Consider the following 27,869-nt stretch of genomic DNA (forward strand, 5'->3'; position numbering starts at 1 on the left):
TGCTAAAACATTTATGTGTTCTTTTCCTTAATGTGTACAAAGTATTCCTGCAGCAGCTGGTGCACCTCTGCTTGCATCTCCAGAAGGCAAGATGCTTCCCAGCACTATGAACCCAACCATCACCTAATCAAGGGTGAGTGAGCCAGCAGCTACACGCCTCCCGTCATGAACAAGGACTACTTTACAGCTCCCGAAAGAAACTGCCTATTGTCAAACACATTTACAAAACGGAGAGGGCCATGTTGGAATAAACAGACACACAGGCACAGCATACATACAGAGAGAGAAAGGCCGGGCAGATTCTATAGGTGGAGGGGAGGAATACTATCAAGCTTTACACAGCATATTCACTTCAAAAACATCTATTTGGCACCTCCTTTTACAAATACTTACCCTGAAATGACAATCCTTTTGATGGATTTTCAAGCTTATTCTTTTAGCACCACCCCCTGGTGGTGGCTTGTTCCAACTAACCTTAGTGAAGATTAACCACCATTTAGGGTTTGGATGCCACACTAAACTGTGGTTAAACAAAAACAGAGGCTTCTAATCTTCTCACAGCTGAAAATCTTTTTCATAAAGTACTCTGAACCAATTCCTATCAGTGAATATGCTCTCCCTTCTTGGAAGGCCTGCTGAAATAAAAATGCTTTCCGTATGCACCATAAAGTAGAGATTGTTGGCGCTGGTCTGCAGGAGTCTTTGCACTAAAGGCTCTACTTTAAACAGTTGCAGAGTGACCCTCCAGTGCATGCAGTACCAGACAGATAACCCTAGTGATCAGGCAGGGATATAAAAAATAATGCAATGTCCTGGTTGATAAGTTGTATAAGTCATTGGATACTTACTAACCACAAAACCTTAAACCTGGCTAAGTTGCATCTCAGCAGACAATGCAGTTCCCTCAGCATCAGCCACAAGCCATATACTTCTGGAACAAGTATAAGGGCAGGCCTACATAGAGTGCATTGCAATAATTCAGTCCCGAGGCTAACATTGTATGGACCAGCATAGCCAAGCTATCCCTATGCAAGAACAGCTGTAGCTGACATACCAGACGAAACAGGTAGAAAGCCACCAAGGCCACCTGGGGCCCCAAGGACAAGGAGCATTTCCAAGAGAGCACAACCAACTCCAGAGCAAGTAACTGATCTGTATCCTCAACCAATCTTCCACAGGACATCCAGAATTCAGTTTACTAGCCCTCAGCCAGCAAATCACTGTGCCCTGACACTGTTACACACAAGGCACCAGAGTGCAGTCCAGAAACTCTGCACTCAGGTGATTCAGGACTGCTGGTGGCAATGGTAAGACTATGGAGCCATGTCAACATTTCCAAGTCAATTGTCTCCCCTTCTGAGAGGAAAGTAGGAAGCTACCTTGTACCAAGTGAAACCATTGGTCCACCTAGCTCAACACTGGCAGCAGCTCTCCAGGATTTCAGATGGGGGATCCACCTGGAGATGCTGGGGATTGAGTCTCGGAGCTTCTGAGATGCTCTACCACTAAGCTACAACCCTTCCCAGGTATTCCAGGTTGCAACAGATTTGAAAGGGCTGATATCTGAACTACAATGAGTCCCAAGCGTCCTGGCATTCAAGGTCTTGCAAGCAGAAGTTTGCTGACAACCTCTCCACAACTTCCGTGAATCTCATTTTAAATTCCTAGATGGCAGCCCCAGAGTTTCCAGGCTCCTGGAAACTAAATGCCCAGCATGCTTTTCCATTCTTTTCTCAAGGCCTGACCACCTATTCCCAACAACGCCTTGCTTCAGAAATAATTGCACTCACTTGAGTGGCTCAAAACACTCTGGATCCATCCCCAGCGTTTTGAACACTTAAAATAATTCCACTGAATTAACGCAGAATTGTGGGAAGGGAGTGAGGAGGTGAGGGAGTTTCACAGGCAAACTGTCTAGAAGTTTTATTGCTTATATAAAAAAAGATAAAACAACACTAAGGGTTTTTTCCCCTTTAATAATCTAATATTATTACTGTCAGAATTGCAACTGGAAAAGCAAAGTTGCTTTTTTATTTTAATTTTATTAAGAAGAAGTGAACAAAGACTACCCAAGGCACCACAATAAAATTACATTAACTGTAAAATTACATTATTAATTCTTTAATCTCACTTGAGGCCTCAAGCTGTTGCTATGTCCAATTACCCAGCTAACCACCTGTCAGAATTGTAAAGCTAGTTTAACATTACCTCCAGGACAGTTGTGTGCCCTGTGTTCGGTCAGGTCTGCCAGCGAATCGAAGTCCTGCTGACAGTTATCGCAGGTGTAAATTGACTCGTCCTCCATGTCTTCATCTTCCTCATTTCTCTCTTCCTGGCTTGTAATGCTGTTCCTCTCTTCCAAGGCCCGGCTGTCCCTCGTATCATTCTCCAGTTCCCCTCCAAGACCTCCTGCCAGCAAGAACAGACGCTGTGGTAAGTTGGGATTGCATGGAAGTTTCAAAAAACGGAACAACTCGATTATGTTAGCAAGTCATATAACGGCACTTTCGTTATGATCCCTCTCACACTTTCAATTTATTGAAAATACAGTAATTACATCATCATCATCATCATCATCATTATTATTACTACTACTAATACTGCTACTACTCACCCCTTCACCCTTAGGTCCCAGGGCAAGTTGAAATATTAAAACACAATGTTAAAAAAAAAAAGGTTTTGAAAAGTTTACAATCAAAAAAATAAGGTGGGTCCTAAAAATATGCACTTCAAGTGTCAAAAGCCGGGGCAAAGAGGTGTGCCTTCAGCATTCACTGGGAGCTGTATTGTGAATGTGCTAAATATGCCTCTGTGGGAGAGAGTTCCACAATGTGGGAGCTGCCACAGGGAATGCCATCTCCCAGGCCACCCCACTTCAAGCCTATGAGGGTGGAGGAACTACGAAGAGGGCCCCTTCTGCCAATCTCAGCACCTGAGACGGTCTATAGTGGAGGTGGATTACATGGATGGGGGGGTGTATCTAAATGGCCTCTAAGTAGCACACCACAATGATGTCTTTAGTAGCTATTTATTTTAATTTTTATTCCTTCCTCACTTTTGTTCTAATAGAACACATGCTTTACTTTCTTATTTCATCCCTTAACAGAAAATAATGCTGATTGTCAGTGATATTATTTCAACCATTATAATTCTACACTACACTGAAAATTGACGAGGTTTAATTACCGCCTAATAATAAGGCTAACATGCCATTTTTCAACTCTTTAATTCCCCTCCGCCAGCCAGAAAATAATGACCACTCAAATACTAAACAGTAAAATGAAGAGAGAAATCAAAGTATATTCGAAGGCACTTTTCTGAAACAGCCAGAGCTACCTTGCTAAACAGGACAAAGAAAAGCCACACTGCTGAATACCTGCAGGCTGATTAAGATGAAAAGGAGAAATGTCCACCTAAAAGCTCTCCCCATGGTGCTGCAGCCTTATGGCGCAGCTGTGAATCTGAAATCTCCATCACTATCGCTAAAACCCTTTCTGTAGGAACATAGGAAGCTGCATTAAACTGAATCAGACCACTAGTCCATTGAGCTCAGCACTGCCTATACTGACTTATAGCAGCTCTCCGGGGTTTAAGGTAAGGGTCCTTCCCAGCCCTACCTGGTGATGCCAAGGACTGAATCTGGTGATACCTTCTGTATGCAAATTGGTTATTCCACCATTGAGCTATGGTCCTTCCCCAAACCAAATGGATTGTCCATTTGGTTCCTCCATGCAGAAGAACCAAATGGATAATCCAATCAACTGCAGAAAGGCAATGCTGGGCACAGGCCCAGAGTACAGCCATCTATCCATGCAGCTAGAAGCATCAATATGTAAATTCAACCTGGCTTCTGTATTGCCCAGCTTTTAAACCAGGAACAGGTAGCCTTGGGTAAAATTTCATGTTGCACTTGGCCTAATTCATGGGGGCAGCACAGGCAGAGAAAAAACAGGAGTGGCAGAAACAGTAAGAAAAGGGGTATCCCCATTTACCATTGGCTCAACCCACCCCACAGTTCTGGCCCCAGACCTGTCTACCCTGAGTAACATAAGAATTGCCTGCTGGATCAGGCCAATTGCATATCTAGTTCAGCATCCTGTTCTCAAAATGGCCAACCAGATGCCTATGGGAAACCAGTGAGCAGGACCTGAGCACAAGAAACCTCCCTTTGTTTCCATCAACTGGTATTTCGAAGCATTGCTGCCTCCAACTGTAGATGCAGAGCATAGTCATCATGGCTGGTGGCCACTGATAGTCCTATCCTCCTTGAATTTGTCTAATTCTCTTTTAAAGTCATCCAGGTTGGTGGCAACAAAACATGCAGGATCTTATTTGATTGGTATCTCACCCCTGGTTTTTAGAAAACATTGATGATTTCAAAACAAGGATGTTCAACAGTCAAACTGCTCGTATTTTTCTTAACCTTAAAAAAAAACTGCATATCGGGAAGGCTTTGAAAAGCAGTAGAGGACTTGGGACCAACAAAAGCCTGTCACCCTAATAATGCCATTATTCTCACCAGGCATTTGGGAGACAGCTTGGAAGAATGATTTGTTTCTAGATCAAGGGGCCCCAAATGCCTCAAAAGCCTAGAAGCTGGCTGTTCATGTACACATAGTAGACCCCACAAAACAAATCCTCAGCTCTCTAGAAAGTCAACATGGGAAACCCTTAAACTGGTGCTAATGGTCGAGAGAATTATTTCCAAGTTATAAATTAGGATTTTAGCGCATTGTTTGCCATTTGTATAATCCCTTTAAGAAAACAACTCATGAATCAATGGCTCCCATCTCCGAGGCTGGAAAGACAGTTAACATTGACCAACACTGATAAACTGGAACTCGGCCAAGAAATACAATTTATTTCACACACAAAACTGCTAACCCAGTGTTGCAACTATGTGGTGGGGTTCCTTTTAACTCAAGCCACTGAAAACCAAAATTTCACAAATTCACCGCACTGAGCAAGCTAGCATCAATCTACTAATAGGGGACAAAAAAAAAAAAACACTGTATAGTTTTCCAGGGAGTAATCACAGTGGGTGACACCCTTTGGATAGAAATGGAAATATTAAAAATCAATGCATGAGCTTTCAGTGTATCATAAGATCTCTCAATGTTTAAATCAACACCACATTTTCAGATTCAGCAGTTGTTACACTATACCAGCACATTAGCCACAGAAACCTTCCATTAAAATATCTAGCTGTTGAGCTTTGTGCTGGTCACAGGATTTGGAAAGAAATTCAATTTTTCAAGTAACCACCTACATCTGAACTCGTGTTGATTCAAGCAAAGTGCCATTTTCACAGTCTTATGCTTGTTTTTTACGATCTCCTTTTTCACTTTTGTAAAAAAAATAAGACAGTAGTGGGAGAAAGAAAGCCATAGACCTAGACGGCTCTGTAGTACTATTTGTATTATAATAACAATAATAAGCCACAGTTAAGTCTGCATTTTCCTCCAAGACTGCATTCCAATTATCACTTTCCATTTTGTCATATTTACTGGGTGCACCTTTTGAACGTCTTCGCATTCCAAATGCAAATCACGATTAATGCCAATTCAATCTCTTTAAAACCTGCGTGTCCTGTAGAGCTGATAGTTAATAAATCAGGATGCCAACTCACTGGTTTTATAAGGCTGAAACCTATAAAAAGAGTCCAAGTATATAAATTTAATTTAAAGAACTGCCATCCAAATCTGCCCCAGCCACTAATGGAAAACGTACGAGCAGCCGAACGTTGCCGAAGACCAGAAAAAAAGTTTGGGTGAAAATTCATCCAAGGGACCTATTTTTGTTATTCATTTCTAAAGCACTCAGAGTATTTTGCAATTCGTATTTAAGCACCCCTCTGAGATAGCTCGTTGATATTTTTTCATTTTAAAGTTAGGCTGCAAGCCTGCTCAAAATCGCCCACAACCACCACAGGGAGATCACTAGAAATGCTTGTGTGGTGGCAGACGCTCCAAACCGGGACTGTGAGATGTCAAAGACCCCTTCCCAATAGGCCTGGAGATCAAAAAGGTATTAACAGGAAGACTTTCAACACAGTCAGGGCAGAGCCAGGCAACTGGCTTAGACTTAGTGCCAGGCTACCTAAAAGGGGCATTCCTCTCTAAACTAGGGTAGCAATCATGGTGATCTCAAGACACTGGAGGGCTACAATTCCCATCATCCCTGGCTACCTAAAAGGGGCATTCCTCTCTAAACTAGGGGTAGCAATCATGGTGATCTCAAGACACTGGAGGCCTACAATTCCCATCATCCCTGGCCACTGGCTCATTGACTGAGGCTGAGGCTGATGGGAATTGTAGACCACAACATCTGAAGGGCCCCCACATTGGCCTCCCACTGCTCTATACAAACCAGTCTGTCCACTGTGGTTAGGAAGAAATGCCCCTTTTGTACATCCTGCCACCAGCAGAAGTACAGCTCATGTGTGTAAGGAAAAGGGCCTTCTTGGTTGTGGCACCCAGAATATGTAGCTCCCTTCCCCAGGAAATGTAACATGCCCCCTATTTACCAATATTTGTCCATTCTCTGAAGATTTGATTTTGGCAGGTCTTTGGTTTACGTTATCAATTGTTCTTTTGGTTTCACTGTGTATAGAAATTATGTCATTTTTTTCAGATTTTCTGTTGCTTTTCTCTTTTAAAAAAGTAATTACAGCATATCTGTTTAAAATTATGATATTATATTAGGATGTGTGTTTTTATTTTGTTATGTTACCTGCCTTGAGGGTTTGTATGTTTTGCTTATTCATTAGATTTACATGGCTGTCCATCAGTAAAGATTCCCTTAATAGCTTACAAATGAGACAATATTAATTTTATGTTGTAGAATCACTAAAAACAATAAAAAACAACAGTCAAAATAAAACTCTGCTCTTTCCTTATAACAGAGACTACATAGCCAGTTTACCATGTGGATTAAAAGCATACTACGTCACAAGGGGCCACGGTTATTTTAAAATGGAGTTTTTAAAGCTGAGTGAATAAAAAGACTGCAGACACTGGGAAGGCTATTCCATAACTGGGGTGCCACCACCAAAAGTGTCTCTTCTCTAGTGGCCACTTACAATAGAGCCTGTAAGTAGAGTGAGGTATGTTCAATTAAAATAATGAACCTAAGTTGGCTACGTCCATTACTTTAACTGGGTCGACTTTTGAGTATCACTAATGTTCAGCTATAAACCTATTAGGAACATATGAAGCTGCCTTATACTAAATCAGACCAATGGGCCTGTCTACCTTAGTAATGTTTACACTGACTGGCAGCAGGTCTCCGGGATTCCAGATGGGTCTCTCCCAGCCCTAACCTAGAGATGCAACTGGGGATTCAACTCAGGACCTTCTTCGTGAAAGGAGGATGTTCTGCCACTGGGCTATGGCCTTTTCCCCAAATTACTAAAATAGAGCCCAGCATAAACTATATATCCAAATAACAATTCACCATGACACCTCTGCAGTCCAATCTGCAGCAGGGACATCTCTCTCACACATGGGATGTGCATGCAGCGTTCCCATGCAGGAATTATACCCATCTTGGACGAAATGGCTCTTCAGACTTCTATGCATAAAATCCTTCTTTCCCCTCTCTCCCTCAATAAAGGGAGAGGGAAGGAACACAACTGCAATACGCAAACATGGGGGGGGGAAATTATTTGGTCCAGCACGTAGTTAATGGTGTTGGCTTCCTAAGACTTACAACTTAATAAAATTGATCTCACTGCAGCACTGTAATGAAGAACAGTAGGATATGGCTACCCTTGAACCACGGAAAATTGTATATTGTTACCTCCTCCTGACCTCCTAGCGCTGCGACCATTCTAACTTCTCCAAGCTGTCATTTGTCCGATTTTGACGGCAGATGGAAGAGGAGAGCAAACACAGCGAAGGAAAGGAGGGCAGGGGGGAACAAACCTTTATCGGGTAGGTCTGCTTGGCAATATTAACACAAGCCAATGGCACAGGGAGCACCCAGTGCTATACATGTGGCATATACATATCAGTGAAGGACGGAAAATACAAACACAGTTATTATGCAGAGCCCTTTTAGGTGGCCTTCTGCTACATATACATGCAGGAAAATGGTTCTGTGGCAAACAAATCAGACCACAGGCCATAGCTCAGTGGTAGAGAAACTGCCTTGCATGCAGAAGGTTCCAGGTTCAATCCCTAATCTCCAGGTAGGGGTGGAAATATCTCCTGCCTTAAACCCTGGAGAGTCATTGCCAGCCCGTGTAGGCAATACACATTGACTGGCAGAAGCTCTACAGCGTTTCAGACATGGGTCATACCCAGCCCCACCTGGAGATGCTGTGGAACCTGGGACTGGGTGGCTTCAATTTTCACCTGTGAGAGGGGGGAGACACAAAATGTTTCCTCACCTTTCCAGTCTTGCAATCAAGCTATGGTCCTGTATGCTAATTGCAAATTCAGCTCTCTGAGCACTGATCCTTACATAACTATAACAGCCCTTAACTCAAGAGTACCCTGAACATAATTCAGTTGGTTACAGCGTGGTGCTAATAACACCAAGGTTGCAGGTTCAATCCCCATATTCCTGAATTGCTGGGGGTTGGACTACGTGGGTCCCTTCCAACTCTACAATTCTATTATTCTACCTGGAAGGTAACAGAAATATGAAAGCTCCTTAGGCTAAAAACCTAGTGTCCAATTTTGGGAAAGGATATTTGAAGAATTAAGCCACGTTGCAAGATAAGATGTACACTGTGACACTTTTTCAGGAGGAACAAGCAAATCTCCATGACAAGTAACTAATCGCCTTCCTTTTCATGGAAGCACATCAGCTTATAGTGCGAAACTGGAAAAGTCTGGAAAATTTACATATTGCTGCGTAGAAACAAAAAAAAAATATGGACAACAGCGCTGACCAAAAAATTGACCAATCAAGTAAGAGCTCCAGCAGGCAGATGCAATTTAGATTATTTTCTTGAAATATTTTACAGAATTTTCTATTACAAGTTCTGGTCTTTGGCATCTTCTGGAATCACAACTACAGGTTCTGTTCCATCGGGGAGGTGGGGGGTGGAATGTTCAGTAGATTTTGTAACTAATTTGAAAATAAATAAAACATATTAAAACAAACATGAAAATGTCCCCAGAACAGTCCAATGTGGATTAAGAATGCTCAGTGGCCTAGGCACACTGTCTGGCTGTGGGAAGCGGGACAGGGGCAGAAAAATGAGCAGGGAATGGAATCTCCTGGAAAGGGGCAAGGGTGACTGGCAGGAACTCTGAGCAGCAGATCTCCACACTATGTGATTTTGTTGCTGGTCCCACTTGTACTACTTAGTTAACAAGTAAGTAGAATCCGTCATTGAATGCTGCTAATTTTTTCACGCTGATCAAACTGCGCGTCATTTCATTTTCCATTATAGCCAGAATCTCCTACAGGAGTGCTCATATTAAGTTTCTTTATTTTCATCACCAGAAACATGTCATCTTTAATCAGCTTTTCTTTCCCCTTGCTTAAGAATTAGGAAGTAGTTTTTCTTTGTGCCTTTACTGCCCTCTTTTTTTAGGTCCGTTATTAAAAACTTAAAATCATACAAACATGTATAACATGCCAAGCACAGTCCTCAATGGCTCCTAAACCAACCTTTTCATTAGCTTTTAACGTTTTCTTAGGGTCATTTTCCACAGAAAGGCAAATCCACACAAAAGGAGCCCGCTTGCAATTACTCTTCATGCTCTCCCTAAACACTTATGCTACTAAAGTGTGAAATGTCTTCTAAACACAAAGACAGATCTCTGGGAAGTAATTACAAAAAAATGCATTCAGGGGCAATAATTCTATATTAACTGTCAGCAGCATACATCTTCTGAAAAGGCACTTGTTACAAAAGAATTATGTGTGGCAGAGGAAGGCACCAAAGGCAACAGAAAATTGCAAGGATGCATTAAACCTTAGACTCCAGTTCCCTCATCAAGGGTCAATTTATGCTTAAATCATTACCTTGACGTCAAACCTGAATCTGCCTAAAAGTCATTTAAGAGATGTTAACGCGCAAACTCAGTGAACCTGCATGGAGTAAACCAATATCTCTTAAAAAAGAAAAAAGAAAAAGAACACCTTCCACAAGTAGTTTATTAAATTCTGCATCTTTGTTGGTTTCAGTTAGTGTTGGCTTCCCAAAATTTGGGTCCTGTGGTTAAATGACCTAAAATTATCATTCAGGGCAAGGGGAGTTCATGCCGTGATTGGACATGCTACGTGACACGCACAACTTTTAAACCATTTGACTCTACATCAGACACGGCGAACCTGTGGCCCTCCAGATGTTGTCCAACAACATCTGGAGGCCACCAGCTTGGCTACTCCCACCCCAAAACTTAAAGTCCAAAAATGGGCATGGACAGTTGTATTATTCCCTCTTCGTCACCTAGCCTAGGTATGGGAAGCTTTTGGCCCTCCAGATGTTACTTAACTACAACTCCCATCATTCCTGACCATCGGTCATTTTTACTGGGGCTGATGGGAGTTTAAGCAACTTCTGGAGGGCCAAGGGTTCTACACACATCTAGCCCTCCTCTGCTGAGAGGGGGTGGGGTGGAGTTCATATTTGTGGTGCTCAGTTCTGCTCAGGGGCCTGGCGGAGGAGATGATTGGTGTTGCAATTTCTCCTTCTGCTGTCTCTTCGTTTAAACCAACATTTATACTCATGTCACTCTGCTTAGTCGCTTAGGTTTGTGGTCAGAAAGAAAACAAGAGGAACTACACCAGAATGATCCTTGGATGAGTTAAGTGACAACTGTTTGATCCTGGCTTATTTTAGCTAAATGCTCTTAAAACAAACCACAGCTCCACGCATCCATAAACCATCCCAAACTATGGTTGGCTGTAAAATGAAAGCAGAAATTTCCCCCTCTTACATATGACAGAGGAGAGGAGGGAAAGACAGCGAACTAATCTGAAGCCTGCCTTGGCAATCATTCTGACCAGATGTGGGAAGCAGTGGGCACTCCAAATGTTATTGGACTCCAACTCCAAGCAGCCCCAAACAGCATGTCCAGTAGTCATGGATGGTGTGTGTTGGAGTTCAGCATCTACAGGGCCACAAGTTCCCTGTTCCTGGAGGATTAGATTATTGTTTGAACTGAGCTAGATTACCGTGTCCAAGAGTCACAGCCTTTTCTTTAATGGTAACGGAACGGAGAGAGGCTAAACACCAAAAAGGGAAGCAGCTTAAGTAATTAAATAAAGTCTCGCCAGAGTTTTCATTAGTAACATTTTTATTTGCCTGGGTGCTCCCTGCTTCTCATATTTCTTCCAAGGGTCCTTAATTGGGCTCTAGTATCTGATGGAAAGTTCCTCGAGTCCTCTCATCCTCAAAGGGCACCCAGGAAAGGTGGGGGACCAGGACTGCTCATAATACCATTTTCCAGACAGAGCTAATAATGACTGTCTCCCACTAATGAAAAGGGGGGGGAGGTTGCTGCTGTAATTAAGCTCGGGAAGAGTTCAATTGGTGGGGGAAGAGAATTAAATTTATTTACATGCTGTTCTGCTGCTGATGAAGCACTAGCTATTTGGGAGGCCTCCTAATTAACCCTAATTTAGTTCCTGTACACTCTTTTTGTATTCTCATTCCCCACATACTTCCAGCAAGGTAAACGGAAATAATAATAATAATAATAATAATAATAATAATAATAATAATAATAATAGATAAGCCATTTTTAAAATAAAAAGTGGGCTTCTTTACAATGGACTTTTAAGGCTCAGAGTTAGGCCTTAAATTGTTAAATTTGCATTCTAGCATTTTTTCAATGCTGACAATTAAGAAAAACCACACTTGAGAGTTTGACTCACCGCAGAAGCACAATATATAGCAATGCCTTGGGAGAGAGGAGATTACACACAGAAAATTCTTTTCTTTAACCTTCTTGCAGACATTTTCCTGCCAGTGTTCTCTCCCCCCCCCCACACACACACACTTTTTTTTTCCAGGGACGCAATGCCAGGAAGAACTGCTTCCCTATGGACCATATCTTCAGAGAACTGCACTAGGAGGGCAGCGGAGACCAAGAGATCCCATGTCGAACACAACAAGGCTAATTCAAAAAAAAAAGTGGGGGGGGGGAGGAACACTACATTTCTTACATCTCACAATGTTCTGCTGTTTTGTCCCTCTGTAACCTTGGTCTGTTAGGCAGGAATTATCACACTGAAAGTTACACTGCTTTTCCTTCTGCGTCTTAAGGAGGGAGAAATTTTCTCCAACATTTAGTCTTCTTATTAAAAAAAAAACTTCATTTTTTATTAAAAACAGTTCTCAGTGGATCACAGGTTGGCGATTATTATTATTAAACTAGAATGTATCTGTTCTAAAGCAGTCTTCACCAATCAAGTGCCCTCCAGCAGATGTTTCAGACCACAACTACCATCAGCCTACAGTGGTGTTCATCAACCTTGGGCCCCCAGATGTTGCTGGACTACAACTCCCATCATCCTTGATAACTGTCTAAGGTGGCTGAGGATGATGGGAGATGTAGTCCAACAACATCTGGGGACTGGACTCAAGGTTGAAGAACACTGAGCTGGAGGCTCTAAGGTGGCTCTAAAGAGATTCTTCTTCCCAAGGCACTGTGCCTGCTGTTTATAGGCAGATTCAGTGTTAGAAATTCACCAGGGGGCAGGGGTATTTTGCACTTGGCTATCAGCCACACAAGTAAAGATGCCCAGGCACCAGGATGGTGCCTGACATCTCCACCATCTGCAGATGCATGTCTGGGAATCCTTGGATCTTGACTGTTTTCACATACTAGCAACACATCTCGTAGAATTGTATCCATGATATTTTATCTGCACAATCAGAATGAATTTCAGGAACCAAAAAGTCGTATTGAAAAAATATGACTTTTGAGTTGTCTGGCCCAAAAATGGCAACTAGGCATTCCATTTTGGTGACTGTAACACTGGTTTAAGAGCCTAGCTTATATAGCTGAGTTTCTAATACTGGGCAAATTCCATTCATCCACAAAAGAGCCTTCATCCTAGGCAACATCTCATTTATATATTTCTTTCCTCATTTCTACAAGAGTTGATACTTTTATTAACTGTTCTGAAAATTGCTCCTCTTCTCCATCACTCATTTATCGTGACCATTCCCTAAAATGCTTCTCTTTCTTCAGACTCCTGAACATCAGAGGTTATAGCTTCCACCTCACTCATCTTTGGACAAGAAATACAATTTATGGGGCCCTGCACAACATCCCCAGCTCCGATGGTTCTTCTATTTTATGAACATAACTCTCTATGAAAGCAGCTGTCCAAAAGGGTTGGATTTGGGGACACTCCCACCACATGTGGAGATATGCACCTATAGAAGTACAACCTCTCCAGCATTTTGGTAAGGTTCCTGGATGTATTAACACCATTTTCCTTTATGTCAGATGCCATCGATAGATAAGTTTCAAAGTGAATTCCCTTCTTTTGGCTGAGATGGATTTAAAGGGAGGTTTGGACCACATTGTAGTCCATTGGGTAGAGTTTATTTCATAATCTATGTCAAGACATTTGAAAACCAAGGTACCACCATACAATATAGTATTTTCTATATGGTGCCCTACATGACTCACTCATTTAATGACATCCTAAAAGGGGTCCCCATTCCAAAAACCTGGACTTCCTTCAAAATAGTCTCTATCCCAAAACCATTCAAAGATAGCCTCAAAGTAGAATCATATTGCCCAATCTCACTGATAAATCAGGACTACAAAATATTCACATAAATCCTGACAAACCGCCTAAAAGTCTTTGTACACAAACTAACAGCCCCAGACCAAGCTGGCTTCATCTCTGGTTGCAACATAACGGATTTGATCAAGAGGTTACTGAATCTGATCAATCATAGCAAAATAACTAAAAATCCACTGACAATTATGTCCCTAGATATACTCAAAGTCTTTGATTGCTTAGAGTGGAAATACCTCCTAGCAGTATTAACTAGCATGAATTTCGGTCCCTCTGTACTATAAACCCTCAGACAAATTTATTCCCAAGCCTCAGCTAAATGCACAGTCAACAACTTCTTCTTCTTCTTCTTCGGCGATCACTTGCAGCCGAGTAAGATTGTCTTCCATAAACATGGTTTTAACAATGAGTCCGTAAGCGACTGTGGAGGCCAGTTCTGGATCCACACATCCTTCCACACTGGGGACATTGGTTTCTGGGCAGGAGCTGATCACGGTGTGGATTTGCCAAGCGTGCCTTCCTCTTAGCATATTTCTCCCTTGCGTCCTGAGTTTGAGTATTTTCAAAGCCCATGACACCTTTGCTAAAGGCTGTTCTCCAATTCAATGAGCCTGGATAGCTCAGTTGGTTAGACCAGTGTTTCCCAACCTTTGGTCTCCAGCTGTTTTTGGACTACAACTCCCATCATCCCTAGCTAGCAAGACCAGTGGTCAGGGATGATGGGAATTGTAGTCCAAAAACAGCTGGAGACCAGAGGTTGGGAAACACTGGGTTAGACCATGGTGCTGATAACGCCAAGGTTGCAGGTTCGATCCCTGTATGGACCAGCTGCATATTCCTGCATTGCAGGGGGTTGGACTAGATGACCCTCAGGGTCCCTTCCAACTCTACAGTGCTATGATTCTGGAGCGCTCGCAGGCCAGTGTTTCCCAGTTGTCAGTGTTTATACTACATTTTTTAAGATCTGCCTTGAGACAGTCTTTAAACCTCTTTTGTTGACCACCAGCATTACGCTTTCCATTTTTAAGTTCAGAATAGAGTAGTTGCTTTGGAAGACGATCATCAGGCACCTGCCCAATATGACCGGTCCAACGAAGTTGATGCTGAAGAATCATTGCTTCAACACTGGTGATCTTTGCTTCTTCCAGTACACTTATATTAGTTCGCCTGTCTTCCCAAGTGATGTGTAAAAAATTTTGGAGACACCGTTGATGGAATCCTTCAAGGAGTTGGAGATGGAGTTTATAAGAAATCCATGTTTCACAAGCATACAGTAAGGTTGGTAGTACAATAGCTTTGTGAACAAGCATTTTGGTTTCCCTGCGAATGTCCCAGTCCTCAAACACTCTGTACTTCAATCGGGAGAAAGCCGCACTCGCAGAGGTCAGGCACTGCTGGATTTCAGCATCAATGTTGGCCCTTGTGGAAAGATAACTGCCTAGGTAGGAGAAGTGATCTACATTTTCCAACATTACACCATTGAGTTGGATTTGTGGTGCTGCAGAGGGGTTATTTTGTACTTGTTTGGAAGCTGCTGTCTCCCTTTCATCCTGGCCCTGGAATCCTTAGCAATTCAACTCCAGGCAGCCCCTAATATCAAGGGTGTGGCATTAAAAGGCAAAACATATAAACTAGGACTCTTTGCGGATGACCTGATGATCATGGCACCAGACCCAATTAAAACAGCAACCACTCTGACTGAAGATCTCAACACTTTTTGTAATGGTGTCAGGCCTTGAGGTGAACTTTGCTAAAATGTGCTTCAACCCTCCCTCTCATATCCAAAAAGAATTCACCAACATCACAAAGATAAAGCTCTGCCATACCAGGTTTAGATACATAGGGATACAACTAACCAGAAACCTTAACAAATTATACCTCCAAAATTACAAGCCTCTCTGGTGACAAATCAACAAAGACCCGAGAAGATGGAATAAAACTAGCTTTACTCTCTCAGATAGATTAGCCATGATGAAAATGATCGTTCTCCCAAAATTAACCTACTTATTCCAAACCCTTCCAATCTGGATTCCGCCAATCCAACTCCGTAAATGGCAGAAAAAATTACAGTCATTTATTTTCTCATACAAAAAAAAAAAAGTCAAGTATAAGCCCCAAATATTTGCACCTCCCCCACTCAGAAGGGGGTTGGGGAATTCCCACACTGATAAAACTCCCCTCAACACTGAATAGATTCACACTATCCATGCCTGGAAACAAAAAGTAGCTATAGTGGTACCTTGGGTTACATATGCTTCAGGTTACAGACTCCGCTAACCCAGAAATAGTACCTTGGGTTAAGAACTTTGCTTCAGGATAAGAACAGAAATCGTGCTTCAGCGGCGCAGTGGCAGCGGAAGGCCCCATTAGCTAAAGTGGTGCTTCAGGTTGAGACCAGTTTCAGGTTAAGAACGGACCTCTGGAACGAATTAAGTACTTAACCCAAGGTACCACTGTAAAGTGAATTTGTGGCCCTGGAGAGCATATAGAACTTGTAGATCTCATCATTGGAGTAGATTGGTGAATCTCCAACATGCATGTCATGTCAGAGTGAGTCTTTTTGATCACTAAAACTATTTGTATTAAATGTCCAACCTTAACCTTGGCTGCTGCTGGCTTTCTGCAATGGTTACTGCAGAAGTAATTTGGTGAGATTTAAAAATAGGGGGAAATGAGATTAAGATGTACAGTAGTAGATAATTTAGTCAAAAGGAATGTTAGGGAAACCTATGAAAATAGGTTTTATTTTTTTAAGAAAACAAAGTTTGTAAAAGAAAACCAAGCCCAGCATACACAGTTTTGTATTCTGCATTCACAGATTAATAAACTATATTAACAAGTGGGATCAGCAACAAAATTTTGCAGTGTAGAATGCTCCTGTTCACTGTTCCAACTAGCCAGCAAGCCAGCAATGCATGCTTCCAGTTCGCTTCATGCCATTCCATCTAGTTTTCTTTTTCACCTGAATAATCATTTTGGAGCCATATGCATTGAGGTCTTCTGGGTCCCCCCTGTTTCCTTGAGCCTGATGCATGCAGGTTACCATATTTGCTACATGAGCAATGGCATTCAGCCACTCTTGAACCACTGGTAATAGAAGGAATTGCTAATTGTCAGCCCTAATGATGTTGTGAGGTTTTCTTAGTTGATTGATCTGTTGCCACCATTCTAACAGATTAGTCAATCAAGCGTAAACAAATTTGCATGTCACAATCTCCTTAAGAGAGTGGGGGCAGGGATAGCAGGACAATGTTCAATGTTTGGTAGAAGGAAAGTCAACATTTCCTGTTCCAATATGGTTAAATGCCAAAATCAAAATGCCCTTAGGAATTGAACATAAGTAGTTTACTGATTTAAAATTGTCCTCTATCAGTTAAAGAACCAAAGCTTTAGTTGATTAATGTGATGGCAAAACTGGGGAAGGTTTTTAGCCTTATGATACAGTGAAAATGCATGCCAATACAGTGGTACCTCGGGTTAAGTACTTAATTCGTTCCGGAGGTCCATACTTAACCTGAAACTGTCCTTAACCTGAAGCACCACTTTAGCTAATGGGGCCTCCCGCTGCTGCCGTGCCGCTGGAGCCCGATTTCTGTTCTCATCCTGAAGCAAAGTTCTTAACCTGAAGCACTATTTCTGGGTTAGCAGAGTCTGTAACCTGAAGTGTATGTAACCTGAGATACCACTGTACTGTATTATAACAATCGTTTTTACTTTCGGATGTATCATTATAAATTTCATACGGTTTTGATACATGATAAAAATACTTCACTTTTCAGCAAACTATATATCTGTCAGTTTTTTTATTATAAAAAATAAAATCTAGCTGTGTTTGGGCCCTTAGTCCAAATTGTTAACCTTGGTGGGTCTTACCATTACGTGACAGAATTGAACTAGAAAATTCCTCTGCTTGGGATTAAAAGGGATGTGTACTGGACTAAAGTTCAAAAATGTTAATTAAAAGCTGATCTTTCCTAAGATGCCTCCAAGGGCACATGAGCCAAATAAAAGCGAAGGTTTTGGAGGGGGAGGGAAATCCCTTTGTTTTGGTGATATGTCTGTTGTGATGGAATTAGAACTTGTGGGTAGGGGAAGGTCTGCATAAATCTCCAGTTTTTAAGTGCAGTTCTTTCAGAAATAAGATGCATCAGCAATGCAACAAAACACTGAGTCAGAGTGGCATTAAATCTGAATGTTCCTGAACGATGTGCTCTTAAAATGAATTGTTGCCTTCATTTGCTTAAGTATCGCCAGCAATTTATGACTGATGAGGGTGAGAGCCTTCAGTTTATTGATACTTATGCCTCGCTAATGTAATTTGGCTGTTAAGTGACAAGGAAAGAACAAACACAAGGATTTTTTTTTAAGGATCAAGAAGAGCAGTGTTTTGTATATTGCAGATGTCATCCCCCTACCATGTCCATCTGCGGACAAAAGAAGGCTTTCAAAGGGGTCAAGGGCCTAGTGGCCGCTCCTTTTACTGTTGGATTATTTAGGATAGCACGTAGTTGATGGTGTGTTAGTACAGTGGTACCTCAGGTTAAGAACTTAACTTGTTCCGGAGGTCAGTTCTTAACCTGAAACTGTTCTTAACCTGAAGCACCACTTTAGCTAATGGGGCCTCCCACTGCTGCTGCTGCGCCACCGGAGCATAATTTCTGTTCTCATCCTGAAGCAAAGTTCTTAACCTGAGGTACTACTTCCGGGTTAGCGGAGTCTGTAACCTGAAGCGTTTGTAATCCAAAGCGTTTGTAACCTGAGGTACCACTACTTACTTAAAACCTTTCTATGTCATAAAGAGCACTTACCATTTCTGCAGAGAAAAATTCTGTCGAAATGGCCCAGTGCCTATGCCAAAGCCTACTGACACCTGTAATCAATAAAGTTGTGGCCATTTCAATCCCAAGTTGTCGTCATGTTGTTGTTATTGCTTCCTACGCCCCTGCCCCAGGAACCTAAGGCTCACTGCACCTGGGCCCACAATGAGGGTAATTTACAATATGTAATTGTTCCATGTAAAATCAATAAGGGTCTGTCTAGAAAACCACACTATGGCCTGGTTCAGATGTAATGAGCAACCATGGTTTCCCACAACATCAACAAGCATGAATGAACTTCGACCTTGCATACTTCCACCTCTCTTCTCTTCCTTCTCTTTCACATATGCAAGGAGATAGGAAGCAAAATTTAAAACCAGTATTAAAACTGATGTTGGTTTGTTCCTATTGACTAGAGTTGCATTGTCCAACGCCATGTTGGCTGGAGCTGATGGGAGTTTTGAGCCAAACAACATCTGGAGGGCACCAGTATGTCCACTGCTGGTATAAACAGACTGGCAACTGCTTTGCAAGTACCCAGAGATACCAGGGATTCAACCTGGGGTCTTCTGCGTGAACAACATGTGCCCTATCTCTGAGATGCATCCCTTTCCCAAATCTGGCTCTTCTTGACTGCCGAAAGACACTGCATTATCTGGGTGCGCAGGGTCGGTGGGCAGCTCCCTGTATTCAACCATCAAGAGATACACCAAGCTTCATTCAGACACCCTGCCAGTTTAAAAGATATTTTCTGAAGCTCTGTTTTCAAGTGTTTTGTTGCTGGTTTCTGCCTGGTCCTGCTGGAAAATGACCTCAGCAATGGGAGATTATCCCAGTTCATTCAATCTTACTACCAGGAATGATTTCCTAATACTCAGCTGAAGGTTTCTTGTGCTTCAAGTTCATCCAGTTATTGCTAGTTATGCTTCCTCGGGCCTTCCTAGAACAACAAATCTAATTTGTATCCAAAAAAACACCTACGGTTTTCATCTGAACTCATCCCTTTTCTTGGCCACTGTACGGGGGCAGGGGGGACAATAAAGAAGGAACCAAAACTTGCAGAAAAGCAGCTGCTGTCAGGAAAAGGAAACCGAGAAAGGGAGATGAGCCTTCCTCCTGTTACGCTCGCAAGCTGTGGCAATAACCAACCTCACAGGGAGCAGCCATTCTGCAAGGAGAAGTGGGATGCAGGTTCTTTGAATGCAACCAGAATTAAAGAGGAAAATTTGTAGGACAAAAGACTCCCAAGATTTGAAAAGGCCTCTCACTCCAAAAGAACAGGAAGAATGAGGATGGAATCATCAGTATATTTATTTATTTAGACCATGTGCACCCTGCTCTTCAGCCAAAAAGCCCCCCAGGGTGGCTTACATGCAGTCCATTAAAACAAGACCGTCCCTGCCCGCAGGCTTACAATCTGAAAAGAAACACGACGCACAAGGGAAAAAGGAAAGGGAGGGAAGAGGAAAAAATCAAACTCAGGCATCAGTTCTTAAGCAGTTGTTCATATAAATGACCAGCTGGCACCATTCAGGGATAGGAGGTGCCTGATGGAACTGGTCTTTTGGCAAAGCTGATAGAATGAGCCTTGTGTTTCCCATCTTCCCATATTAGAGCAGTGTTTCTTCTTCCTTTTGACTTCAAAGAAGCTCTTTCCATATCAATTTGCTTGCCGAAGGAATAGAAATGAGCAAGTGGTCTTTCAGAGGAGCCGACTTTCAGAGGAGTCTACTCGTAAAAGGACACCTCTAGCAGGACGGATCCCTAAAGCATCATGTCAACCAGAAGCAAGCAGTGAGGTCACACTATTTGTGTACTGGAGCACACAGAGGGAATATACCATAAAGCACATAAACACAGGCTCTGGACATGTAGCAAATCTAGCCTCAAATGGTCAGTAGGAGTTTGGTCCTTGCCAGCTTTGTCATGGTCCTTGCTAGAAGAGCACTAACCAGAAAAAAGACCTGGCATTCCTTGAAGGGAATCCTATATCCTGGACATAAAGAGGGCTTCCTGTCTGGACTTTCCTAAACAGGGAAGTCTTCCTGCTTTTCATCATCACCCTCAGCTCCATCTTCTGACTAGCTGCCATTCCTGCTTTTCCCTGTGCTCCAACATCCAGCGTGTCTTTTGTTCTGGTTTCTGCTGTTTATCTACTCTGATGCCTAGTTGGTTAATCATCCCTGATTTCTGGCCTGCAAAGTCCCTTAAATAACACAGATGGAGCCCAGAGAGAAAAGTTCTGATAACGCTTTACCAAGCAAAACTGAACAAAAACAGTATAACTGGAGGAGAAAGGAAGAGGCATGCTTTTGTCTTTCTTAGGTCAGGCCTTGTATGCAACAGGAAGTCAACCAACCAAACATATAGCCAATCAGAGCATGTGCCACCTCAGCAAAGATCACACCCCTCTTGGATGGTTGCAAAGCAGCACCTCCAGCAGTCCCTGTGCTTGGCTAGCTGACCTTAGCATTAACAGAATTAACCCTTAAATTGCACACAGAATGATCTCTGCTGCTGCAATTCCAACAGTTCCTTGACCTCAGCTTCCTGGCTCGGGTGGGACAGAGGTCTAACGCTCACCCTTGAGGCAGCTCACCTTTTTATGCTAAATGAATCCTTGGCGTCTACAGGCAAATAGCAGGTCTCTAAACTACTGGCATCTTTGTCTAACTCTCCTGGCATTGTTCCTTCTGTTGCAGAAAATTGCCCAGCGGTTGATTCTCCCAGCAAAGGTCCATTTCCTAAAGCCTCTTTCTAATCCAGGCCACAAATGCACTACTGCATCAACAGAACATGCAAGATGACTGTTCAAGGAAAAGTTTTGCTCCCTCAGCAAGCTGTGAACACCTCTAGAACCACACCACAAGGGACGTTAAGAATCGATTTATGGGACGTCTGTTTCCATGACAGATGGGAGCGTACTGAAGAACCTCGGCACAGCTGTGGGGTCTGAAAGAGCCACTTCAGAAAGAATTAAATTTTTCATAGTCCTCCATGTCCTTAAGGTGATGCGGCCACAGGATGTCAGTCTCTAACAGAACACGGAACCCAGGGGATCTTCTGTCACTCCAGCTAACAGCTTAGTTGTTCAAAGGAAAAACATTCCATTTTCTGCTGGGCTTGTCCAGATATGAACTAAAATTCAGTCACAGGAAGTAATCTTATCTTACAGGCAAAAAAGGCAAGCGCTCTCTCTCTCTCTCTCTCTCTCTCTCTCTCTCTCTCACACACACACACACACACACACACACACACTCCCTTGAAGCATGTGATGAAAGCAGGGCTTAAATCTGTCTTTTAGCATGAAGATTTGCTTCCCCCCCCCCTCCAAAAAGTAAATAACTAAATGGATACCTCTTACAGTATTATTTCACAATTGGCCTTGCTCCCTAAAATATAATTCTAGAATGTCAAACTTAAAGGCAAAAGCAAAGGAAAACTTTAATGCAGTCACTGAAATAAAAAGGCAAAACACAAAAACTATTCCCCCCCCCCCAAAAAAAGAGAGATGGGTTGGTTGAATTTATATCCCACTTTTTTCTGCAAGGAGCTCATAGCTTGCCTCTAAACCAGATTGGTTGTCTAGAGCAATGTTCTTCAACCATGAGTCGGTCCCCAGAAGTGGTTGGACTACAATTACCATAATCTCATCATCATCCCAACATGCTGTGTGGAGTAATCTGAGACCTTTTTGTACCAGATATTAACCTAATTGAAGACATGAGTGCCTGGTGTGCTCTGGTCCATGGGTTCACGAAGAGTCGGACATGACTAAATGACTAAACAACAACAACATTAACCTAATTAGTTCCATTCCCAAATATGTGATGTTTGTTCTGCACTTGTGTAGAAATGAGCTCTTAGTGTTGTTGTAATATTTTCCACAAGTGCTAAAAATGTTTTCGTTAGCATATTTGTTTGGAAATGTTGTTGACTGATAATTTTATAATGTCTACTTGTTTTTTAAAGTCTGATGGTCTTTTCTTATTACTATTTTATACTATATTGTATAGACCTCCTAGCGGTTCTCAACCTGTGGGTCCCCAGATGTTTGTTGGACTACAACTCCCATCATCCCTGAGCTCTGGCTTTGCTAGCTAGGGATTATGGGAGTTGTAGTCCAATGACATCTGGGGACCCACAGGTTGAGAACCGCTGACTGGGGTTTTTTTATTAAAAAAACAAGTGGTCTATGCAGTAGCGTAGCGTGGGATGTCAGCAAGGCAAGTAATTTGCGCCCCCTAACCCGTGGATTTGCGCCCCCTAACCCGTGGATTTGTGCCCCCTAACCCTAACCCCCAGATGTTGCGCCCGGTGCGGCCGGCCCCTCCTGCACCCCCCACGCTATGCCACTGGGTCTATGAATCTTCTTAAATAAGCTAAGACTCTCAGAAACTGCAGAACAGATATTTCCCATCCTCCCCACCTACATCCTCTTCCCAATCCCCCCCTTTTTTTTTTTTTTCAAAATATAGTCCGGCTCCCCCATAAGGTCTGAGGGACCAGAACCCTGCTGAAAAAGTTTGCTGACCCCTGCAATAAAGTATGATTCTACTGATCAATGTTGCATTGATCAGCAGCCCACTATGGTTAGCCACCCAACTCAAGCATCTCAGACATTCAACTGATAATTATAAGCTCTGGGCAAGGACCTGTAACAACTGCCAATATATTCCTAGGTAAAAAGAAATATTCATCAGACCCACTTTCAAGTACACAGCACTGAAATATCTCTCAATATGCAGATGCCCTGGTTACAAGGGTGGGTTTAATATCATGAAATGCACCTGGACTTCTTGGCAGAAACTCAACAGAAACTTCAGTTGAGGTCTTGTACAGATATTTGGAAAATCTTAGATCCATTCAGACAGTTAATATCTTCCTACATGACATCCAACCCTAAACACTCTTTAGAGGGAGTAGCCATCAAGTGGACTTCCATAAATAAGAACTTTATTTGTAACAATTGGTGCTTGCTGGCATGGAAATCAGCTTGATCTGAAAAACTACTGCAAGCCTCCTGAGCTACTTTTAATACACCAGGTTGAAGTCCCCATCTTACAGCCCATTCTTTATATCTTGTGGAAAGTATAAACTAACAGCTTAAGAGCTTGTTTTTACTCTAGCTGAAACAGTATGCTTGGGAATAGTAGCAAGTTCTGAAGAAGCTAGCTAGACTTCCATTTTTCCATACAAAGTCCAACCCATCCCACATTGCATGGTGTGTCATTCTTAGAATCTCTGTTGTCTCTAATGTCCCACAGCAACTGTAGAATGTTCCACATTTGAGAGAGAAACAGGGCAGCTTGCACACATAAAGCATCAGATACATGTTGGAGCACCAAAGTGTGGAATCTCTACAGTGCTGCAATTCAGTTACTATCAGAATGGGTTGTCAGGTTTTGTTTTTTTAAAAGCTATGATTAAACTTTCATTTAACCACAGATGTACATTTTCTCTATTTGTGGTTTGCAGGTCACGCTAAACCAGGGGTCAGAAAACTTTTTCAGCAGGGGGCCAGTCAACTGTCCTTCAGACCTTGTGGGGGGCCGGACTATATGTTGCCATGATTATGACCCACATTTTTGGCAAAAACCATTATTGGGACCAACCCCAACGTTGCCCAGTGTGATTTGGGGGGGGGTGTTCCCTCATACACCCATGCTGCTTCCTTTGCATTTTATGCATTGACAGTTATTATTTCTCTCGTAAGGGGGGTGGGGGGCTGAGGTAAGTGCACCATTCCTGCCAGCCCTGGAGTGCATGTGCACATGTGTGGGTGAAGGGAAAAGCCATTGGCCTCACTGTCAGGCCAGTGCCGCTCAAGCAAAAATTTTCTTTTCCCTGCGTGAGGGAAGATGAGGCAGCTATTTACCTTTCCATGGCTCGCACCATGTAGCTAACGAGCAGCCTCCCCAGCAGAGCACAGAACTGTTTCAGAGGGCAGCCGCCCAGGCGTCCCCAACTTAGTGCTCAGCAGATGTTCAACTACAACTCCCATCATCCCTAATAAATGGCCACGCCGACCAGGACCAATGGGGATGTGGTGAGCACAAGGTTGAGGAAGGCTGCACTAAATGATACTTCAGCATGACATGCTAATGCAACCATTGTGTAATACAGCAGCATTAGAGTTGATTGAACAGTTTGTCCATTCTCCCGGTATAAATCTGGCTGCATCTTTGACAGAGGGACGCTGCAGCTGGATCCTGTGTGTTTTATTGGTGACCAAGAGATGGATCTTACAACACTGGAACAATTGAATGGCTCCCCTAATTGTTCATCAGCCAGAGAACCTTCTTTCCTTTGCAGCGTATGAAAGGGGAGATGCCATAATCACGAAAGGGCTACCTTTGTTTGGTAGCATAAAGAGACTACATACTCTGATACCTGGGGTTCCTGCAAAGAGCTGTTTCCATGATCTGTACATATTGTGGGCTCTCAGGGGCATATCCCCTCCCTCCCCTTTCCTTTATGGCCCCTTCTCTCCCCACCCCCTCATCTTTATTTGCTTATTTATTTCTGGCTTTGATTTTCTTAATGGCATTATGAATTGACATGCTTTGCCCCAGTGTTTGACATTTTCTTTACTGTTCATGTTTGCTCTTTGCAATTTTATGGAGATTTTTTTAAATGTAATAAACTATGCATAAATTTGTTGTTGCTGCTTAAATGATGCATTCCAAACCTTAAAAACTCATTGGCTGGCTAAGACCCCAAGAAGGTGCAATCACAAAGGCTGCTTGAAGGATACAAGTGTCTAATACTGGCTTGGACAATCACCTACATTTTGTAACAGGGAAGGAAAACTGTCGCCTGCTGAATATAAAAGTGTCACATTTTGTGGATTTGTTAACAAGGCAATTAAGGAAATGGGAATTAAATAAGAATTAGTGATGTGCAAAATGAAGATGAAAGAAAAGAGGACTTTTAAAAGGGGTTTTTAAAAAATAAATAAATACAGAAGTGCTATTTCTCAGTCAGATTCCAACGCCTTAACAAACAAAAAGGGAAACCGTGCCATGTAAATCACAGTGAAATGAATATTCCTTTGCTGCAGCCAACAGAGATAGAGATATACAAGGTGGGAAGAAGAGCAGAAAACACAAACTAACCACGGTTTGTTGTTCTGTAGTTAGTCTTTGAAATTGAAAGCTGCTAATTTTACCTTTAAAAAAAGAGCACAGGCAATTAAAAAGTTGCCTGGTGTTTAACACTAACAAGTGCTGGCAAAACACCAAATGACATTTTTGAGTAACAGCCAGGATGCATCACATGATCCACAGAAGTTGAGGCGGAAAAATATGCAAATAAAGGTGATATTATCCTGGCTTGTTAATAAACCATAGTTTCAGCTAATGACAGTTGACTACACCTGCTTCACCTTTGTGTCAAAAATAGGCTTGCTCCAACATCATGCCTGTTATTAAAACAGTGTATATACTTTTGCTATTGCCATAGAATACTTTGTGATATGGTCATGATTTTTTCCTACATGACTTTAGGGATGGATGCTTATTAGCTATAACTGCAATTATCCCATCTTATCCTCACAAAAAAACCCCACGGGAGATAATTCAGACTAAATGTAAGAGGCTTGCTCAAGTCTACCTACCAAAATTCATGTCTGTCTGAGCTCATGCCTTCCTGGTCCAAAACTTTCCTCACTAACTGTACTAACTTTATAAACACATGCACAGGTCAAAACAATTTGCCCTTGCCCAGCAGTGAAATCCAACAAGAGAAATATGTGGCTGTAACTAGCAATCTCAGCTGTATTGAGTTGCATGAAGCAATTAAACTATACCTCGTGGGCAGGATTTTCTGTTCCTCCTGATTAAAAGACCGGCTCACTGACAAAAACAGTGTTTGAACTCAGGTAAACCACCTTACTGGCAGGACCACAGCAGGAAGGCGGCAGCTTACTTGGGCGTATGGAATCAACGGCAGCAAGGCAGTAGCTTGTTTACACGACAGAAAGCCACATTTGTTTCTTTCAGCCTCAGATTTATTTACACAACCCAATGGACCCTCTGAACAAGTAGACACCCCACATATTCCCGCTTCCTTCAGATTTGAGGTGATGATCAATTTCATTTCTATAGGCATGCAACTAAGGGAAACCACTCATCTATCTGCATGCTGGGTGGGTGGGTGGGTTGGAGAACATGGGTCCTGCTTAGAGACTGAGAAATCATTTTCATAAGAACACACTTAAAGAAAGACAGTTCCTTATTGTGAAGTAGCACAGTGGACACTTGGGTTGCTACAGAGCAAGGATGGAGACACCTGCAGCCCTCCAGGTATCTTTGGGCTGCAATTCCCATCAGCCCTGACCATTGGCCATCCTGGCAAGGGCTAATGGGGCCTGGAATACAACATCTGGAGGGTCTCAAGTTCCCCACTCCTGCTGTAGTGGAAGGAAGATGTGGAAACAGCACAGCCAAAAGTGGTAGGCCCAGTGTAAGGAGATAAAATGTTGTAGATGCTGACTCTCAGAGAAGAAGATGCAGAATAGCCTGGTATGGTCTGAAGGCAAATGAAGCCACAGCCTTGTTGAAGCTAAGCAGGTTGGGGTCTAAGCAGGTACCAGCGTCTAGATGGGTGACATTTTGAGTAATGTCTGTTTTTATACTATGCCTTTTTTGTTGTAAGTCGCTTAGAGACTTTTTAATTTCCTATTACATGACTAAGAAGTCAAATAGAGAACAACAACAACTGGGTCCCATAACAGAAAAGGGTGGGATATAAATTTAAGGGGGGGAGAGATAAAATAAACGCAGGCGACCAGAATTGTGAGGTCCTGATGGTCCTGAAACCCAAAGAAAGTTGTGGTCACTGGCTATCCATTGAAACTGCACCAAAAATGATTGTTTATTTTCTTTTGGCCTTTATATACCACTTAATTATTAGCATTCCTAAGCAGAAATGCATACACAAAAACAAACTGTTTATCAGCATGCATAACCATTTTCCATACAAACAGGCACATCAAAATTACAAAACACATATAAATGTCCCAGCTATAATAACGCTTTGATCCAGCAGAAAATCACCTTCTTCTTATTATTCATATTATCGCAAAAAAAGGTTACAAAAAAGGACAAGGCGAAAGACCTTGCCACTTTCTCCCTTTTCCCCAACAATATAATAATGTGTGTTAACATAATGCCTACTCCATAGTGGGGAAGGAGGGGCAAACAACAACAACCACCTCTACATTTATGGCTTTGAGTCTGTGATATCATTCTTATGAATATGAACAAGAAAGGCACTCAAATGTTCATCAATATTAAAAGACTAAATAACTGTTTTGAACCTTTT

General features: G+C 42.4%; 1 protein-coding gene across 3 annotated transcripts in view; it reads right to left on the reverse strand.

The window, feature by feature from the left end:
* Positions 1-27,869, reverse strand: part of ZNF423 (zinc finger protein 423) — a 336,467-nt gene that overhangs the window by 221,120 nt on the left and 87,478 nt on the right. For all 3 annotated transcript variants that reach the window (XM_081870154.1, XM_081870153.1, XM_081870155.1), the window contains one exon: positions 2,209-2,409. In XM_081870154.1, coding sequence (XP_081726280.1) covers positions 2,209-2,409 — 201 coding nt within the window. The remainder of the gene's footprint in view (positions 1-2,208; positions 2,410-27,869) is intronic.

Source organism: Podarcis erhardii, assembly GCF_964252035.2.
Source record: "Podarcis erhardii genome assembly, chromosome: 7".
Classification (NCBI taxonomy): Eukaryota; Metazoa; Chordata; class Lepidosauria; order Squamata; family Lacertidae; genus Podarcis; species Podarcis erhardii.